The sequence below is a fragment of the Cucurbita pepo genome, chromosome LG06 (assembly GCF_002806865.2).
Source record: "Cucurbita pepo subsp. pepo cultivar mu-cu-16 chromosome LG06, ASM280686v2, whole genome shotgun sequence".
Lineage (NCBI taxonomy): Eukaryota > Viridiplantae > Streptophyta > Magnoliopsida > Cucurbitales > Cucurbitaceae > Cucurbita > Cucurbita pepo.
In genome coordinates, this window is record NC_036643.1 from 1,578,463 (window position 1) to 1,597,565 (window position 19,103).

At 37.7% G+C, this 19,103-nt stretch overlaps 4 protein-coding genes and 1 non-coding gene across 6 annotated transcripts; 3 read left to right on the top strand and 2 right to left on the bottom strand.

The window, feature by feature from the left end:
* The first annotated feature begins 713 nt into the window (after nucleotides 1-713).
* LOC111796946 (eukaryotic translation initiation factor-like) lies at nucleotides 714-6,067 on the top strand. 2 transcript variants are annotated; one of them, XM_023679762.1, is made up of 9 exons: nucleotides 714-1,124; nucleotides 2,212-2,283; nucleotides 2,475-2,570; nucleotides 2,788-2,967; nucleotides 3,259-3,356; nucleotides 3,443-3,530; nucleotides 3,624-3,974; nucleotides 4,048-4,290; nucleotides 4,652-6,067. In XM_023679762.1, exons 1-9 carry the CDS (start codon nucleotides 978-980, stop codon nucleotides 5,687-5,689), a joined length of 2,313 nt encoding a protein of 770 aa, XP_023535530.1. In that variant the 5' UTR covers nucleotides 714-977; the 3' UTR covers nucleotides 5,690-6,067. The 2 variants fall into 2 exon arrangements, with proteins under 2 accessions (XP_023535530.1, XP_023535531.1); XM_023679763.1 differs by having other exon boundaries at nucleotides 2,791-2,967.
* Nucleotides 1,564-1,669, top strand: LOC111797796. The gene has a single exon (XR_002815621.1). It is a non-coding gene; the product is annotated as a small nucleolar RNA snoR103 (small nucleolar RNA).
* Nucleotides 6,068-6,968: 901 nt separating the features above from the next.
* On the bottom strand, nucleotides 6,969-10,969 carry LOC111797597 (pentatricopeptide repeat-containing protein At4g31850, chloroplastic). The gene has a single exon (XM_023680651.1). The coding sequence runs from the start codon at nucleotides 10,643-10,645 to the stop codon at nucleotides 7,301-7,303; it is 3,345 nt and encodes a 1,114-aa protein (XP_023536419.1). The 5' UTR covers nucleotides 10,646-10,969; the 3' UTR covers nucleotides 6,969-7,300.
* A 634-nt stretch (nucleotides 10,970-11,603) lies between these two features.
* LOC111796525 (nuclear nucleic acid-binding protein C1D-like) lies at nucleotides 11,604-13,522 on the top strand. The gene is made up of 6 exons (XM_023679183.1): nucleotides 11,604-12,062; nucleotides 12,148-12,203; nucleotides 12,289-12,343; nucleotides 12,465-12,545; nucleotides 12,635-12,883; nucleotides 13,101-13,522. Exons 1-5 carry the CDS (start codon nucleotides 11,855-11,857, stop codon nucleotides 12,865-12,867), a joined length of 633 nt encoding a protein of 210 aa, XP_023534951.1. The 5' UTR covers nucleotides 11,604-11,854; the 3' UTR covers nucleotides 12,868-12,883; nucleotides 13,101-13,522.
* A 703-nt stretch (nucleotides 13,523-14,225) lies between these two features.
* Nucleotides 14,226-17,924, bottom strand: LOC111797022 (transmembrane 9 superfamily member 8-like). Its single transcript, XM_023679871.1, has 7 exons — nucleotides 17,726-17,924; nucleotides 16,748-16,912; nucleotides 16,548-16,657; nucleotides 16,341-16,446; nucleotides 16,145-16,257; nucleotides 15,882-16,035; nucleotides 14,226-15,659 (listed from the first exon to the last, which is right to left on the bottom strand). Exons 1-7 carry the CDS (start codon nucleotides 17,843-17,845, stop codon nucleotides 14,502-14,504), a joined length of 1,926 nt encoding a protein of 641 aa, XP_023535639.1. The 5' UTR covers nucleotides 17,846-17,924; the 3' UTR covers nucleotides 14,226-14,501.
* Between the last annotated feature and the right edge of the window lie 1,179 nt (nucleotides 17,925-19,103).

Here is a 19,103-nt window from a genome sequence, read left to right on the forward strand (position 1 = left end):
GGTTTGGGCTTCATATGTGGTCATCGAGAAAACTGACATTCCTTATGAAATTAGACACGTTTGAAAATATGTAAATGAGCCCACAATCATAGGGCAGGCCCATTTGTTTGACTATAAAATACCTATTGGGCCTGAATAAACCAACTGGGCCATGGGGCCCATACACTGCTTTCTAGATTCAGCACATAAATAGTTATTGTTTTATTTATTTATTTATTATTTCTCAAGTATTTAATTGAATTTGGAATCCGCTTTCCCACAACAATGAAAGAGATTGAAATCCTAAAATATTATATATTTTAGGATAAATTAATAAAAATACCTCCCACTATCTTAAAAATACATTTTAACATTCTTTTTTTTTTATAAATATTTTTTAATTAAAAAATACACTTAATAATTTTAAAAGTTAAAAGTATTTAAAAAATATCTATTAATATCTTAAAAAAAATGTTTGGAGATAATTTATTAAGTATCAAATAAATGTAAAAAAAAAATAAAAAAATTTGTTTATAAAAGAGTTTTTGTATTTTTGAAACAAATAATTAATATTTGGTAAAAATGTTTTAGGATATTTTGTTTAAAATACAAAATTTAAGGTATTTTTTTTAATTAATTTAGCATAGATTTTAATTATTATAAAATTAATCGCCCAATAATAATAATAATAATAATAAAAAGAAAATGATTAAATAAAAAGGAATGAGGGGAACAATAAGGGTTTCTTGGAGGTCGCGTTTCTCCTCACTCACCCCATTTTCTCTTTGCAGCTGCGAAGAGATACAGCGAGACGCAGGTAGAGATAGAATCCCACTCTGTCTCTATCTCGTCGAAAATAACCTCCAAAATCGAACATCCTCCATCTCAATCCCCTCTCTTTTCTCCGCTTCGAACGATTCCTTCTCTCTCTCTCTTCAGATTTCTCTCTCCTCATCCCTCTCTGTGAACGCTCAACAACGGATTGCATCGGTAGAGTTATGCAGGCAGATCAGACGGTGATAAGTTTGAGACCAGGTGGTGGCGGTGGCCTTCGCGGAAGCAGATTTGTTACCCCTCGCTTCGATTCCTCCTCCGCTGATTCTTCGTCGCTTCGTCCACATGGCGGTGTTGCTTCAATCCTCAAGGTCGAATTCCATATCTCTTTATTTTACTAAGAGCGTTAGGGATATGGTTTTCGTGATATGTGTTTATGCGTATGGACGATCTTTGGGGCTTTCTTGGTGTATTTGTGTTCTTTATATTGATATGGGTGTGCGGATTTGTTTTTATAGATCTGGAATCTATAAAACTTAAATCTTTTTCCTGTTTTGAGGCTGTTTTCACTGTGTGTTTTACTTTCCCGTTGTCGATGTCGCTTGTTTTCAAATACCCGTTGGAGTGAATCAACCTGGTATTGTTAGATTTGATGAATGTTTGGTTGTCCTTAGTTATTGGCTGACATTGTTTTGCATTTTGAATGTTAATGATTTTTAGTTGATACAGATTATAGCTTCTAAAATTCCATGTTAATCGTTTTTTTCATGTCTTCTGTGGAATCATATTGTCCTAATTCTTGTCAGGGCACTCAAGTACGCGTACCTGATGTAAATATGGACATAGAATATTATGTAGGATTTTAGGTGGGCATAGCTTGAGTTAACCATGCCCATAAAGAACCTACATTACATATGGATTTACTAAATTTCTTTCAGCGGGATGATAGGATATGGGGCTTTGATTTCAATCAGGAATAGTTTTGTATGTTGATGGAGTGGATCAAAAACCCAATTTTTTTTTAGTGTATTTCTTGAAATGCGTAGAATATTTAATCAAATAATTTACGAGTAAAAAATTATATTTAATTAACTTTGCATCATGGGTTAGATTGGTAATCAAAAGTGAGAAATGTATTTTTAGATGCCTTTTGGGTCATGCATTCAAAGTTCAAACCTTGAAGACAGTCATTTTATGAGTGTTTTATGGTTTATTTCCAAATGCTATACAGTCAGGTTGTTGTTCAAATTAGTTGGGGGGTGCATAAGCTGGTGTAAGCACTCGTGATTATAATTAAAAATCAGGCACGAGAATTTCTCTATTTAACTTTACAAAAGTGCGAAGTCTAGTAGTCCATTTTGTGTCATAGGTCTAAGCCAATCTCTTTTTCTTACAATTTTTATATCTTGTGTAATAGCATATCAAGTCTAATGATTATATGCTGTATACTTGTTTTAGGCCGGTGATCTACGGTTTGAAGGTCGTGAGCGAATCCAGTACACTCGAGACCAGCTTCTGCAACTTAGGGAGGTACTTGTTCGTTTTTCTGTCCCCAATCCTCATATAGTTAGATTGGCTGATGCTTTTTATGGGTGAAGATTAAAATCATATTTTTTTAATGTCATATTTAATTATATCTGTGGCATTGTCTCGGTCATAATTATCATCTTATTCATTGTTCACATGTATAGATAAGTCGACTAACATATTTTTCTTATCAGGTTGCAACGGTCTCTGAGGATATCTTGAAGATCAAACTAGAAGTTGAGACTGAGATACTTGGGGAGGATCAAACATGGGCTCGTGCTGAAAGCAATGTAAGTTTATTGTTTTTGTATTTCATAACATTCAGTTGGTACAAATTGATTTTGACTTCTCTATGCATTTGGTATCGATCTGTTCATGGATTTACTGATCTGAAATCATAATCATCCATGAGTCATTCCCTTACATCATACTTTTCCAAACACACACATGCATATGCTCTTACAACCTCACTCAAACTTTAAATACATGTGTTCCTATTCTCTTCAGCAGCAACCACAATCTCAAGGCCGTTACTTTGAGCCGGACAGTCGAGATTGGCGTGGTCGATCAGGACAGTTACCCACCACAGAGGAAGGATCTTGGGAGGCAATTCGCGACAACAAGGACTTGACAGGACAATCTTTGCAAGACTCAAATAATAGGACTCAAGTTTCTGGTAACCAAGGGGTAATAACTTCCCATCAGTTTACTTGATCTATTTGAGGTTAATCATTGAAATCATATTTATTTTTCATTTTTTTAAGTAGGGGAGATATCAATTTGTTACTATATGTACCAATTGTCGTACTTGGGTATCCCTTTCTGAATATTTAGACGTAAAGGTGTATTATGGGATCCTCCATCTATTCCATTCACGGTAGTTTTACGTTTTACTTCCAGCTTTTGAATGATCCCCCCTTTGCCCATTGATGTATATCTGCTGGCTCTGGCATTGTTCTTATTTTTCTGTGCCGACAGGTGGGTACTGCAGCTGCTCTTATCAAGGCTGAAGTTCCTTGGTCAGTTAGAAGAGGTAATATCTCAGAAAAGGATCGTGTTTTGAAGACAATTAAAGGGTAACTATCATTCCCCTAATTTATTATTTCATATATTTCGTTGAACGTTGGAAATAAAGATAGTATTGCCTCTTCCTGATTTGCAGTATACTCAATAAATTGACTCCAGAAAAGTTTGACGTACTCAAAGGTCAATTGATTGACTCTGGAATTACATCTGCTGATATTTTGAAGGTACCTACTATTGTGTCTAGTGTATCTTTTTTTTCCTGCTTTGATACACTTTGTTAGATGATGGACTAACATGATTGAAGGTATGGAATATAGGATGTTATTTCACTTATATTTGAGAAGGCCGTGTATGAGCCCACATTTTGCCCTATGTATGCACTTTTGTGCTCCGACCTTAATGAGAAGCTTCCTTCATTTACATCTGATGTGCCTGGGGAGAAAGATATCACTTTTAAACGAGTTCTCTTAAATATTTGCCAAGAAGCGTTTGAAGGTGCTGATAACCTGAGGGCAGAAATCAGGCAGATGACTAATCCTGATCAGGAAATGGAAAGAAGAGATAAAGAAAGAATGATTAAGCTTCGAACTCTAGGAAACATTCGCCTGATAGGTGAGCTTCTGAAACAGAAGATGGTGCCTGAAAAGATTGTTCACCATATTGTTCTGGTAATCATCAGTACTGATCCACTTACATTTTTTTTTTTTTTTTTTTTTTTTTTTTTTTTTTTTTTTTNTTCAGGAGCTGTTGGGGCCTGACCCCAAAATATGCCCTGCTGAGGAGAATGTTGAGGCTATTAGTCATTTTTTTAACACGATAGGTAAGCAACTGGATGAGAGCCCAAAATCTCGACGGGTCAATGATTTGTATTTCAGCCGATTGAAGGAGCTCACTGCAAACACCCAACTAGCACCTAGGTTGAGATTTATGGTCCGTGATGTTCTTGATTTACGGGCCAATAAATGGGTACCTAGACGTGAAGAGGTGAATATTTTTTATACTGGTTTCAATTTCTTTGTTCGAGTTACTTTGTATGGTGCACTTATCTTATGTCTTTCTGCAGTTCCTTATTCCTGTAGGCCATGGTATAATATTGGTGGCTACGATTGGTTAATAAATTATGGATCAAACTAATTCCAAGTTATTTTAGGCAAAAATCCCCTGAGGACCAATTTGCTGACACTTCTGTTTGCTCCTTTTTCCTCGTTTATGATAGCTTCTAGTATTGAAGGAATAAAAAAGCGGTTGTTATGTGTGTGGCAAGAAAGCGGCCGTTTGTTTTTCTGACATAACTTTTGTCATGCCTGTAAACCTACAAATCTGATGGCTCGTTTTTGGGGTGCAGGTGAAAGCAAAAACCATCACTGAAATTCATTCTGAGGCTGAAAAGAATTTAGGGCTTCGTCCAGGTTCGACTGCAATGATGAGAAATGGCCGTAATGCTGAGGCACTTGGGGGTCCTGGTGGTTTTCCTGTTGCTGGACCTGGGTTTGGGGGTATGATGCCTGGAATGCCTGGAACCAGGAAAATGCCTGGTATGCCTGGACTTGATTCAGACAATTGGGAGGTTCCTAGATCCCGATCAATGCCAAGGGGCGAAAGCGGAGGTCATACTCAGGCTTCTTCGCGTGTCCAGTCATCACTAATTGGCAAAACACCTTCCATTAATTCTAAATATTTACCTCAGGGAAGTGGTGGTGTTATAACTGGGAAAACAAGTGCTTTGCTACAGGGTAGCGCTGCTGCATCTCCTGCCCGACCAAGTTTCGTGCCTGGAACACAGCCTGTCGTCCACAACCCTAAACCAGTTGCTCCAGTTGCATCAGTCATACCTTCTCCTCAGAAGCCTACAGCTCCTTCTGTAGTATCCAATTCTGCTGATCTTCACAAGAAAACCGTTTCGCTGCTCGAGGAATACTTCAGCGTACGGATTCTTGCTGAAGCTCTACAGTGTGTAGAGGAGCTGAAAGCCCCAGCTTATCACCCAGAGGTTGTTAAAGAATCCCTTATCATAGCACTTGAAAAGATTCCACCATGTGTAGACCCAGTTGTTAAGCTTCTTGAGCACTTGCTTCACAAGAATGTCTTTACTGCAAAGGATATTGGTACGGGGTGCCTTCTATATGGGTCATTGATGGATGATATCGGCATCGATCTACCGAAGGCACCGAACAATTTCGGTGAGATTCTCGGGAAGCTAATATTGATCGGGGGCCTGGATTTTGCGGTCGTGAAGGAGATTCTTAAGAAGATGGAAGATAACTACTTCCAGAAATCCATTTTTGGTGGTGCTATGAAGAGCCTCAACTCTAGCCCTTCTGGAGAGGGAATTCTGGCAACTCAAAGTGCTGAGATCCAGGCATGTGAAACTTTACTTGCATGAATCGAGTCACGTGGGATTGATTTCCCTTTACGTTTTTGATCAAAAAAATTTCATTCCATGTTTACGTTCCCATTGCAAAAGACAAATAACTGATCATTTATATTGAGTTGTATATTTCTTCTTCTTTTTTTTGGGTCATATCAAGTATCAACTTTGTTGAGTAATTAGGAGCAAAAGTTTCTTGCGCTTCTCTCGCCCGCTCAGCTCATCGAAGACGTCTCGGGCGGCTTGAGAATAACAGGAATTCATGATGGGTCCAGTTGTTACATTAGATTTTGAAGTTATATGATGTACCAAATACATTGCTTGTTGTACTTTATAGCCCTTATGTGGCCCCTCAGTTTTCACCTTAATAATCTCTGTTTTGCTGTTTCCTTTCCTCCTTTTGTTCCTTTTTCAGTTCGCCTATTGAATGAATATTATAATGAAAGGTTCATCTTTTGGATGGCATCTGAGGACTTGCTTTGAATTTTGATTTCTTTTTCCAACTAGGTTAGATTATCATTTTAGTTTATGTAATTTGTGTTGGATTTTAATTTGTTCTTAATTTAGTCTCTGTTTTGTTATAATCTTTTTCGAAAATATCTTAAAACTGCTGTTAATTAGCCCAATGTCTATAACTATATCTTAAAACTATTTAAGAAAAAAAGCATGATTTTGTAAGAGATAATGATATGAATATGTGATACACCAGACTTGAAACTTTGTGCGTAGAAATTTTTTGGACCAACTTAAAATTTAAAGTTTGTTGTGTTGACAAACCACAAATCCCGAATAGAGTTTGCAATCCACATGAGTTAGGTTAGGTGGTCAAATTGTTTTCTTTTTAATTATTTTTTAAAAAATCATATCTATCCACTATATATATTATAGTAATAACTAAACGACGTAAAGTTTAAATATCAACATTTATGGGTCATAATACATCCCTACCATTAGTTACAAACGTCAAGCCATTCTAATATTCATGAGTTCAACCTTAATTTCGAGTTTGTTGGGTTACAAAAAAGAAAAGTAAACTTGCAAACTAACCTGAATATTCAATTTTCTAAAAATTTAATCCAACCCAAATTGAGAAGGAAAAAAAAGAAAAATCTAACTCGACCTAACTTTTATAGTTTGAGTTGTGTAGTTCAAGTTGGTCGAGTTCTCAAGTCATTTGGACACTCATGAGTGAAATTTTCACGCCTTCATTCAATTTAAACACTAACTGCCAAATACTTGTAGCTCCCATGTAATTTCCAGGATCAATGAACCAGAGATTTCCACTTGATGATCATGCTAAGGTGCTTTTGGTACGATTGATTTCCTCTAAGTTGTACATTTTCCCCTTCCCTTCTTTTTGCTTACGAGAGGGAACATTTGTATAAACTAATATAATAGTTAAAGATTTATACAGTTTATGATGTTACGATATATATATATGCTATAGTTTATGTCAGAAATAATGTTCTCCAATAGTCACTTATCAAGGTCTGCTCTAAAAAGCCAGACTTTGAAGCAACCAAAATGGGCAAGAAAACAGATAAGTGCCATCACTTGTATTCCTGAATCTTAAAGAACCCTCTTCAAATATGTACAATTTGTACTCTCAATAGTATGCATGATATTTCAAGATGGATTAGGGAGCTGTGCGTACGTACCGTCGTTGGGGTTGCAGCCATCGACCATCATGTTCTTGTAGACCGTATAAGCATGCTCGGGGTTCCCCGACACGCTGTACCCTCGAATGAGAGCATTATAAGTAAAGACATCTGGTTCTAGCCCTGCAAGTTGAAGCTCTTCATACATCCTCTCGGCTTCTTCCACCATTCCAGCAAGTCCAAGATAAAGCAACATTGCATTATATGTGTGCAGGTCAGGAACAATGCCTCTCTCTCGCATTTCGCTGTATAAAGCGAGCGCTTCCTCCATCCTCTGTGATTTTCCTAGACCGTTTATTATACGATTATAAGCGATAAAGTCGGGATCAAGACCGGTTGATTTCAGCTCCTCGAAATAGTATAAGGCTTCATCTACTCTTCCAGCAAGGCAAAGGCATTCTACCAGAATGGTGTATGACTTCAAGTCTGGCCTTATACCCTCCTTCACCATCCTTTTAAACAACTGATGAGCGATTTCTATGTCACCTGTTTTCCCATATCCATTTATCAGAATGTTGAATATTGCACAGTTTGGCTTGCATCCATAGTCCGGCATCTCTTCGAAGAGCTGCATCGCTTCCTCTAAGCGCCCCGCTTTTGCTAGTCCATCGAGCAGAGGGCCGTACGTACAAGGAGTGGGGCAGAAATCACTACTAACAAGATCATAATAAAAATCTAAAGCTTTATCCAAGTTATTAGATTTTGCAAGGCTGGAGATGACGATGTTGTAAGTTATGACGTTCGGCTTGCATTTCCTCGAAACCATCTCATTGTACAGTTCAAAAAGTTCGGCGATCTTCCCCAACTTTCCATGAACATCGAGCAACATGTTGTAGGTAAAAGTATCAGGAGCACAGGCGGCGTTCTTCATATCCTGAAACAGATCCCAGGCCTTTTCGGTGTAATGAACTTCAAGAAGCTCACCTATCAAACAATTATATGATGCCACTGTCGGTTTGATTTCGAGATTCGTCGTGAAGTTCTCGAATATTTGATAAGCATAAAGTGCTCTCTTTTGCTTACACAAAACTCTAATTAGAGGTATCAAGAATGAGTCTTCCCTGCAAATCCCATTCAATACCAATTCTTCAGCAAATATAATGGCTTTATCTATCTCAGCTTCAACTAAAGTACCTCCCATTAAATCTTCCCAAAAGGATCTATTTACACGAAACTGGACCTGGTTGATGAAATCCTTTGCAATCTTTATAGCATCCCCTATCCGCCCGCTCTTCACGATACCGGGAAGGAGGGTACATATTGTGACATGATCGGGGTACATCGATTTCTTCAACTGGTGGAAGAACCAGAATGCATAATTTACTCTGTTTTCTTTGATCAGCCCATAAATAACAGTGTTGTAAGTCAAGACATCAGGTTTACAGTCCATTTCTGTCATTTTAGAAAACATTTCCAAAGCCAATTCAATCTCGTCGTTTTTGCAAAAGCAATCCAGGAGCGTGTTAAACGATATCGTGTTCGGAGAACACCTTTGCTTAATCATACTTTCGAATAATTCAATGGCTTTCTGGACTCGACCCTCTTTCCCTAATCCAGAGAGTAACGTATTATACGTCACAACTGTTGGAGAAAGCTTCATGTCCTTCATTCTGTCGAACATTTTCCATGCTTCATCAACTCGTCCCGCCTTGTAAAGCGAATCGATCAAAGAGTTAACCACAATCACATCAGGTTCACATCCATTTTTTATCATCTCGAAAAGTAAATTCACGGCGTCGTCTACTTGTCCTACTTTGCTGTAGCACTTCATCATCATGTTATAGGTCACTGAATCTGGAGCAAGACCATTCTCTCTTAGCCCATTGAACATGTTTTTTGCTTCTCTCAACCTCCCCGATTCAGCAAGGCTATACAACGATGCATTGCACGCTACAATGTTTGGAACGATTCCTCTAGCTTTCATCTTCTCAAAGGTCTCAACAGCTTTGCCAGTATCTCCGGACTTTCCGAAATAGTCGATAAAAATAACGTACGTATAAGCAGTCGGCTGAACACCTAAGGATTCCATGGTATCTAAAAGCTTTAGTGCATCCTCAATTCTACCTGCCTTCAGAAGTCCACAAATAAGTGTGTTATAAGTATGAAGATTTGGCAAGATGCCTTGCTTTCTCATGACATCAAAGGTAGCGAACGCCTCGTCGAAGTCTCTGGCTTTGCATAAGGTGTCAACGAGAATAGTGAAGGTAACGACATCGGGCATATATCCATCAGCTTCCATCTGACCCCAAAATTCTTTGACAGTGTCCAAATCTCCAAAATCATTGAACTTATCTAACAAAGTAATGTAGATTACTTGATCAGGTTTGTGACCATTAGCTTTCATCTTCACAAACAACTCCTTGGCACTTTCCAACCGTCCTGCATTACAAAGAGCGTCGATGAGGACGGTATACGTAACAAGGTCGGGTCCACAACCTTCCTCGTCCATTCTCCTAAATATCTCATACGCCTCGTCGATTTTCCCAGCCCTTCCTAGTACTCTAATGCATATTGTATAAGTGTAAACATTTGGTCTCAATCCCAAACTTTCCATCTCCTTCAACAGAACCATTACCGTTTCCGAGTCCCTCTTCTTTCCCAACGCAACCATAAGTGCCGAATACGTCTTCAGGCTCGGTTTAAGCCCTTCTGAAACCATTCTTCCATAAACTTCCAAGGCCTCACTACAGAATCCTGATTGAATCAACAAATGGATCAATCCGTTGTATGAATATGCATTCAAGACAAATCCAGCTTTTCTCATCTTCTTTAGCGCAATCGTCACCTGCCGAAGCCCACCTCTGATGGAAAGAGCTTTAAAGATAGTCAAATAAGTGCTCAAATCCCTCCTAATAATTTTCTTCTGCATAAATTCAAAAACAGCAGCCATATCCTCCACCTTCTCATGAACTCTTAAGAATTCAAGCACGAAATTGCACGTCTCAGTGGTATGCTGAACACAAGGAAAATCAGGTACAGAGTAAAAATAAGAAAGAGCACGCGTAGTATCCGTCATCGATTTCAAAGCCCGAAGAATTTCCTCTTCGGACACTGGAATTTTCGTCTTCTCTTTTACCGCCACCGTCGCTTCCTCCGGATTTTGCAACGCAAACCGGCAAACATTCTTCCGCTTCTTCCTGTGCTTCTTCCAATTAGCCATAGACAAAGTCGCAGTTCGAAAATCCCCCAGATTTTCCGATATCAATCCTCTCGATGATCCACTACAACTTGAAGCGTATATCTGACAATTACTAAAAGCACCATTGCAACAAGTGCTGAACATACTCAAAGAGCTAACGATTACAAGTGACATCAGAACATTTCAATCAACAACATGAATGAAGAAGCTGAGTTCCGAAAGGATTCAGGTATTGGATGATTGGATGGTTGAGGAACCTCACTCTCCAGAAAGTTAACCAAGTAAATTACATTTACATTACCTTAAAGCCTTCAGAATAGCATTTTCCGGCTGAATTGGAGATGAGTTCCGAAAGAATTTAGATAAAAGTTCGAAACTGCAAGCCTCAATGGGCTCCTGAGATATGCAACTCCTCTGCGGTTTGGCGCTTTTGGATATTTTGTATTTGTGCGAAGCCTATGGCCATGGTTTTTCATTTCTTCGGGAATGGATGATATTTTTTTTGGTCTGCTGCCATCCGAACCTAAATTGGAAAAGCCACCTATATATTAATGTATTATAAAATAATTAAATTTCGTGTTTTATAAAACCTAAATTAATAATTTTGCATTTTATCTTAAAAAATATATATTTTCAAAGATTCAAAATTTTTAATAATACTCTCACATATTTAAAAAAAAAAAAAAAAAAAAAAAAAAAAAAAAAAAANATATATATATATATATATATATAATTACCTTTAAGTTTAGAAACGCCCGTTACAAAAATATTAATGAACTTTCAAAACTAATCCTTTTTAAGAAAAAAATTAAAAAAAATACATTAAGAATAATGTTTTTTTTTTTTTTTTGAAAGTGTGGTATTGTTAAAAATTTTGAAATTTAAAATATTTTTTAGGCAAAGAAAAAAAAATCAATGTTTATTTTAATTAATTTAACATTTTATAATAATAATATTTTTTTTTTTGTGTGTAAAATATATTTGTAAATTTGGAAAAAAAAAATGTGAAAAAGATACAAGAGTAATTAAACAAATAAAATCTTTTGAATAATTGAACGAATTAAGAATATGAAAGTACATTTTTATTTTGTATAATTTAACCTTTATTTTTTTTTTTTTTTCCAAATAATTGAACGAAAAAACAGAAAAATCTCCACATGGAGATCGGCGGTGCATCGAACCAAACTGCCGCCATAAACCTCCTCCAGTTGTAACCCAAAAGCCCTACCCGTTCACTTTCCCCTCCACAATTCAACGACGGTGGTCCGAGCTCCCCTCCGCCGTCGCCATCCCAAATCGTCTCCTTTTTAAGGATTTGAATCTCGTCTCTTCGGTTTCTGTGAGTGCTCGTGATAGAGACGGAGTTCAAAATTGGGGGCAAATATGGAGGGAGGTGTTCGAGATTCCGCCGTGGTGCCCGAGAAAGTGATGGATTCAGTGAAGACGACATTGGAAAATGTAGAACAAGTCCAAACTCACCTTATTTCCCTTCTGTCTATCGCCGAGCCGGAAGTCCTTGCCCAAATGCATCCTCTCCAACGAGCTCAGTCTATGCTTTTGCTTGCTAGAGTCACTACCACTCTCTTCGCATGTAAAATACGAAGAGTTCTTGATTTTTTCTCTCTTTTATTTTGGATTATGGAGGCGAAATCTTTGTTTGATTTGGTGTTTTGCAGTGAAGGTGAGGTGTAGCGGAGTTCACCCCGATGATCATCCTATCAACACAGAGCTTGTAATTATCCTCATTCCTTGAATCTGGTGATTATTCTTCCATTGTTTTTAAAAAAATCGTTCTTATGTTCTTGTTATGCATGTAGGAGAGATTAAGCTTGTATCAAGACAAACTAGAACGGTTCATAGGCTTGAGTAAAGGTATTGTTTCTTTGTTGTTCATACGTCCTTTCATGTTAGATTGATAATTTTGCATTCAAATTTGTTCATGATTTTGCATTCAAATTTGTTCATGATTTTGCATTCAAATTTGTTCATGAAGAACCATTGAAGCGTTCCACTACCTTGAACTATCAAGCAGCTACTCGCTTCATTGAACATTCTCTACCCGATCTAACCCAAGGTTAGCTGAATTTGTTTGCTTTTTTGTGTTGGGGAGGGGATTTCTGTTCTTGATTCCCTTTGATCAAGGAAATATTTGAATACTTTCAGATCAAAAGCAGAGTATGAGGGATATTAGTAGGGGGAAGGGGCCAAAAATGCAGCAATTAGAGAGGAACTTACAAAAGAAGAGGAAGTATCAGTCTTCTGAAAAACAATCTGTTCAAATTGCTGCTAAGGAATTTCTTGAGAAAGCTGCACGTGAGCTTCTTGGTGATAGTAATGGAGGTTTGCAAGGACCATTATGTGGGGTTGCTTCAGATGATGAACTGCAGGAGGGCTGAATTCTCGTCCACTTTGGTACCTGTTTATCACATTTATGTCTAATTTTGGCGTCCTTTCTTTATAATCACATGCTTTTCCCTTTGAATAATTTTGATGTTCTTAATAAATTTTGCCATTTTAGTTCTATTGCTCATTCTTGCACCAAAGTTTTGACTGAATGATTTTTGTTCACTCCATGGAAGTATGAACTTTCCTTCATGTTTTAACACTTCCTCACCTTTACATCTTTCAGGAGTATGAAACCCAGATTCACTTGTGCTCTTAATTATCCCAACTCTTGAAGAATTGGTCCATTTTGAGGTTGGATTTGGGTCTCCTTGGAGCATTAAATTGTTTTCCCTTTACTTTAGAAGTCTTTATATATATATGCATTGGGAGTTTCAGCCCCATCATGAGCTAGTTGCTATAAGGACAGGACCTGGTTGGGATTTTGGCACTCTACTCTCTCTCATGGGCTGTTTTTGCTGGTTGTTTCCACCCCAAATTTTGTTTTTTTTTTTGAACTAGTGGGATCATATGAACAAGACATGATCTAGCCTACTTTGGTAGCTGACTTTTTAGATTTTTTTTTATCTGTATATCAGTGATCATCTTGTTACTTTGATTTGCCTTTTTGCCATAAATTAATAATAGTATGATCGTTGTGATAACCTACCTCCGAGAATCTTGTTCTGTATTTATTTATGAGCTCTGTTAAATTTGTTGTTTTGATCAACTACCAAGCTACCATTGAGCCACGACCGGATGAGACTACAACAGAGCTCGGGGCTAACAGAGCTGCCACCACCGGAGCAGGGACTTGGTGGGAGATGAGGCTAGAGAAATACCAGAAATCTCTGTTTCTTTTGCAGCTCACAACAACATTTCGCCCCATAATCAAGTTCAGACCCGAGCTCGAAGTATGGTTTTTAGCCTTCGTATGTTCTTTACTGGAGATATGACAAGTATTGCAGCTTCCTGTCTTTTCCAAAGAGAACCACCAATACTCTCAAGTTTGAAAACAGCACGACGGTTTAGGCGTTCAAAACATTGCAAAACTTATCGAATCCCCTACAGCATCGTCACCATGACCATCGCTGGTCTCTTGGTCGGAGCCATCGGGTACCTCACCAATACACCCTGAAAAATCCTAATTCTTTGCATAAGTCGTTGCTAGAATGTCGCAGAACCTGAAGACTTCTCGTCCCATGCCTTGGTTCAGATCACCCAACCCGTTTCCTTCATTTACAAACTTGATACAAAAATGTGGAAGTCAAAGCATATAGAAGATGTCTTCCAGATCAAAAATGGAAAGAAAGAAAATGAGGTTCTATTGATAACGTTTATTCATTCTAAAGAAGAATCTGACAAAGAAGAAGAAGAAAAAAGATCTACACGCGTTTTCTTTCAAAAGATGGAAAATCCTTTGTCAATATGAAGGTAGATAACAAGGTAGATAACAGAAGCCCTGAGAACAAATGATCTGGCTATAGCAACAGAATTGTCATCATTCAAAATTGAGTACAACAGGCAACTACATTTGAAGGCATCATAGTAATACTTCAATTTTAAAATCTTAGAAGAATATAATTTCAGCATCCTGCAAAAGTAAATGGAGCAAAATAATGGTCGACAACGATCTGGTTCGAGTTCATTAATCGATCTTCACTGATGAGTAGATGAGCCTTGTGAACCAAAAGCACGCATAGAAGCCAATGGTACCGGTAAGCACAAAGAATGCATACGAGACGATCAGCATATATCCAAAGTACAATATTCCAGATACCAGCTTCGTGATTTCAAGCTTCGTGAAGAAGTAGAAGGCGGAATAGAGGAAGAGGTAGAGGGCAGATGAGCCTGAGGTCAAGTAAGATCTCCACCACCATAAGTAATCTTCGCTGCACAACTGGAAGTAGCAGAGCACGATGGTGATTTCAGCGCAAGTGATGAGGAGGATAATGAAGACCAAGAAGAGGAAGCCGAAAATGTAGTAGAACTGATTTAGCCAAATTGAGGTAAGGATGAAGAAGAGTTCAATGAAAACGGCTCCAAAGGGGAGGATTCCCCCGATAAGAACTGAGAAGGCTGGGTGCATGTACCAAGCTTGCTCTGGGATCTGCCTGGGGATCTTGTTTGTCTTCACTGGATCTTCAATGGCTGGCTTCCTGAACCCGACATAGCTGCCCACAAAGACAAGGGGGACCGAGATTCCGAACCATAAAAAGACTAGAGCAAACATTGTTCCAAAGGGCACAGCTCCGGATGATTTTTGTCCCCAAATCAAGGCGTTTAAAACGAAGAACAGAGCGAATATGGTCGCAGGGAAGATGACTGCGGTATTCAGGGCAATCTTCTTCCACTCTGTACCCTTGAACATTTTGTACAGACGAGCTGAGGCAAAACCAGCAAAAAGACCCATGAAAACCCAGAGCAAGAGCATGGCCGTCATAAGTCCACCTCTGTTTGAAGGGGAGAGGAACCCAAGGATGGCGAACATCATTGTTACAACAACCATTCCCAAGAACTGAACTCCCGTTCCAACGTACACGCATAGTAGATCTGAATTCTTAGGAGGCCTAAAAACATCCCCATGAACAAGCTTCCACCCCGTCTCTTCCTGTGCTTCTTCCAGGGTTTCAAGCTCGTTGTATTTCGAAATATCACGGTATAATGTACGGAGCATAATCATTGCAACCATGCCGGAGAGGAAAAGAACAATCATCAATGAATTGACGATTGAGAACCAATGGATTTGATCGTCGCTCATCAAAAGATACGCATCCCATCTAGAAGCCCACTTCACTTCACTCTCCTGAAGGAAATAAAAAGTAGCCCGTAAATCTAGACATGAGTTCATGGCCTAGTAAGTTTAGCCTAAATATCCTTGACATCCTATAGATGAGAAAAGGACATGGCAGTGAGAAAATAAAAATCTAATTCAATGGGTGTTCTGGTCCCTCAAAATGAATTACGTGTACCTAGCGACGGAAAGCGGCTAATAAAGGTTATAGCACTAAAAGATCTGCAAGCGCACCTGAAATTCAACATCATAAGTAAATATGATCTCCTTTCCCTCCTCAACCTCCTGCGGTGAGTTGGAATTAACAACCATGTGTTTTGCATGGGGGTCGCAGGTTGTGAGCCGAGTATTCTTATCGTTCCAGTTCCCTTCGTATTCATGCTTGACGCTGAACGCAACAAAGCAACAAAACACCGTAAGCAGGTTGCATTACAAACTACTACTAAACCTGGAAAATCAAAAGCTTGATGCTCGAGTAGAATGGATGGAGTAATAACCTGTATGGTTTGACCTCAAATCCCACGATTCTTGCAGAATCAGTTTGCATGTCTTTATGATATCTGACTGTAAATGCTAGATGGTTATGGATAAAGTACTTCTCATCTTTGCTCTGTACAAAATTATAAAATAAATTAACATCAATTTAGTGTAAATGTGAACATCAATTTGCTGATGACTAAATAAAGAACTTGCCGCTGTATATTGGCCTTTAAGCCCAACATGATAACCCATTTGGTAAACAGGTGACTCTTGGTCCTGCCTTTGAATGGGAAAAACCAGGGGAAGGTTATCCAGGATCCTGTCACATAAACGGCGGATTCAAGATGTGAAACCCCGAAGCGATCAATAAACAACAGAAGACAATAATATGCTTTTATTCCCCTGAGAGAAATGTCGTACATGTTGACCCGATATTCATCATTGATCTTCTCTTTGAACTCCTTTGCTTCTTTAGCATCGAGTTTAATCCGACCAACAATACTACACATCTGAGGCTCCCGCATTTTAAACTGCAAAAAGTTCCAAATCCAATAGGGTCAAGAACTTAACTATGGTAAACAGAAGGGAAGCTTCCTATGCTCAGGTAAATCGTAACTCACCACATAGGGGGAATTTTCAATTCTGTCACCTCGAAGAACTTCACCCAGGTTCTCTGCGCTGTCCAGAATCTTTTCTGGACGACTAAATGGGAGTGAATAATACGAGTAAGGGAGCTGAGTCTTGATTGATGTCAGTTTGTTTACTTTCACTTTCAATTCATCTCCCTGCATCCAAACATGAAAGTACCACAATGATCTCTTAGATCAGAAACGCACTATGACGAAGGTATTATGCCACTCATTTAAATCAATTCATTCTCTTTTCCTTCTAGCTAGTTCTAATTGTAACAAAGAAGGAGAGGAGCGGGCACACACGAGATTCTATTCTCACTGAGATCGAAAAACGTTCCAGCGAATTTTGAGATATTTTTACAACTCAAGCAAAACAATAGCAAAATCCAACATAATATGTAAACATTATATACGACATAAGAATGGGAGTGGAAATGCAGTGTCTTCATCCCTTCAAAGAGCATCTAGAATCAATAGTCCCAGCTGACTTACACCCCCACCATACCCCACACCACATTTGATAAAAACAAAGAGATGACTCGCCACTAAGAATGCTTCGTATTCCCTACGATTCATACAATTTTTCAAAACAATAGTTGAATCTAGGAGTAAGCGTCCTCTAATCCGTAACATAAATATTCTACATCACATGACACTTGCATTTTGGTACGATGCATTCAAAATTTCCACACAAACAATTCCCGCTCAAGATTGAGGTGATCTACCACGATGCAAAAACTACAAATAACAACAAACAACAAAACGAGATTTCCAGATCTAGATTCCACCACACTCATCCCATTCCACACACTACCCGCGTAATTCCAGCAGCTCCCAACATCAAGCACAGATCCGACGATACAACACGGATCAAGCAGCAATTACACCCTCCAATCCAGAAAAACCACAACAATGCAAACAATGAACACAAACAAGTCACAAACAAGCGTATTCGCGACAACTAACCTTCTCGAAGTCCTCGGGGGCAACACCAGGAAGGTAGAAAGAGTTAACTCCATGAATCAAGAACAAGAGAACAGCAGCAATGAAGAAGTTCCGGATCGATGGAGATCTCGGAGTCGCCATAGAGAAGGACAGAAGAAATGGGAGAGAAGGGAACGAAGACGCAATAGATCCAAGAGGGGAGGATTTAATCTCTGCCTGTACATATGAGGGAAATGGGAAAGGAAGAAAATAGAGTGCAAAATCAATCAGATAGTGGCAGTACACCAGATTACTACCTCCCATCCTTTCGTGATTGTTACGGTGACGTTTTACCAATACGACCTGATCTTGCCACGTCATCATTCAGAAACAATCGCGACCGTACAATTTCCTTTTTGCTTTTTTTTTTTTTTTTTTTGTAATGAAATTTGGTAGTATTTAAATCCATTGAATTTTTGGTGTGGAGATTGCGTGATTAGCATCCGAGTTTTCCCGGCTAATAATCTGTCAAAACACTTAATTAAAAATATTATTCCAAGAAAAATTCAGTAAATAATTTTAGGAAACACGTGCAAAAACCTTCAAAATTACACTTTTCTTTTTCGGTTTAAGCGTAGATTGGTTGTTAAGTTTTATTAGTCTTTTTTTTATTTTATTTTATTTTTCACCATTTATTTTTAGATTGGTCTTGAACGAATTCTTATATATGTAACCGGTTGTCGTGGAATATAAGCATTTTTAAAATATATTGAGAAATAAATATTATGTGGTAAAATAAATAGTAATATCTAAAATAATTAATTATTTTGAAATTTTGAAAGAAAAAAAAAATTAACCATCAAATTAAGTATGTAAAATAAATATTTTAAAATTTTAATGACCTGTCGATTTCTTTTAAGAATGTTTTTATTTATGGTTTCACATTTCTTGTTCCTAGTTTTTTAGGAACACAAGTGTCTAATTAAGGATCTTGTTTATTATTATTAAAATTATGATTTTGTAAATATTTTAAAATTTTGTTTATAAAATTTTAATTTTATCCAATTAAATTATAAACAGAGTGTTGTAATTTGAGTTTAGTTCAATCACGAATTAGCTATAAAAACTAATAAAATTTTAGTTTTAGTACTTTATGTGAAATCTTGTCGATTATGTATCATATGTGTGTTTCGTAATTTATTAAACACGTATGAACATATATTTTTTTTAATGCTCTTCGAAACAAAACTTACTAAATATTTAAATTAAAAAAAAAATAAAGGACATACTAAAATTACAACACTAATCTATGTTTCATGTGCAATTTAATGAAGTTAAAAGACGTTTCTATACATCTCTTGTAACATAATCAAGTTACATATTTGTTTTAAATAGGTAAGAAGGAAGATCATCTCACAAA

Excerpts from the sequence above, each read along its gene's own strand:
- LOC111796946 (XM_023679762.1), top strand. The coding sequence starts at position 978 with ATGCAGGCAGATCAGACGGTGATAAGTTTGAGACCAGGTGGTGGCGGT. Across the intron at positions 1,125-2,211 it reads GTGTTGCTTCAATCCTCAAG|GCCGGTGATCTACGGTTTGA; the intron begins GTCGAATTCCAT and ends TACTTGTTTTAG. Across the intron at positions 2,284-2,474 it reads AGCTTCTGCAACTTAGGGAG|GTTGCAACGGTCTCTGAGGA; the intron begins GTACTTGTTCGT and ends TTTTCTTATCAG.
- LOC111797597 (XM_023680651.1), bottom strand. The coding sequence starts at position 10,645 with ATGTCACTTGTAATCGTTAGCTCTTTGAGTATGTTCAGCACTTGTTGC.
- LOC111796525 (XM_023679183.1), top strand. The coding sequence starts at position 11,855 with ATGGAGGGAGGTGTTCGAGATTCCGCCGTGGTGCCCGAGAAAGTGATG. Across the intron at positions 12,063-12,147 it reads CACTACCACTCTCTTCGCAT|TGAAGGTGAGGTGTAGCGGA; the intron begins GTAAAATACGAA and ends GGTGTTTTGCAG. Across the intron at positions 12,344-12,464 it reads GTTCATAGGCTTGAGTAAAG|AACCATTGAAGCGTTCCACT; the intron begins GTATTGTTTCTT and ends TTGTTCATGAAG.
- LOC111797022 (XM_023679871.1), bottom strand. The coding sequence starts at position 17,845 with ATGGCGACTCCGAGATCTCCATCGATCCGGAACTTCTTCATTGCTGCT. Across the intron at positions 16,447-16,547 it reads GATGAATATCGGGTCAACAT|GATCCTGGATAACCTTCCCC; the intron begins GTACGACATTTC and ends TTTATGTGACAG. Across the intron at positions 15,660-15,881 it reads CTTATGATGTTGAATTTCAG|GAGAGTGAAGTGAAGTGGGC; the intron begins GTGCGCTTGCAG and ends TATTTCCTTCAG.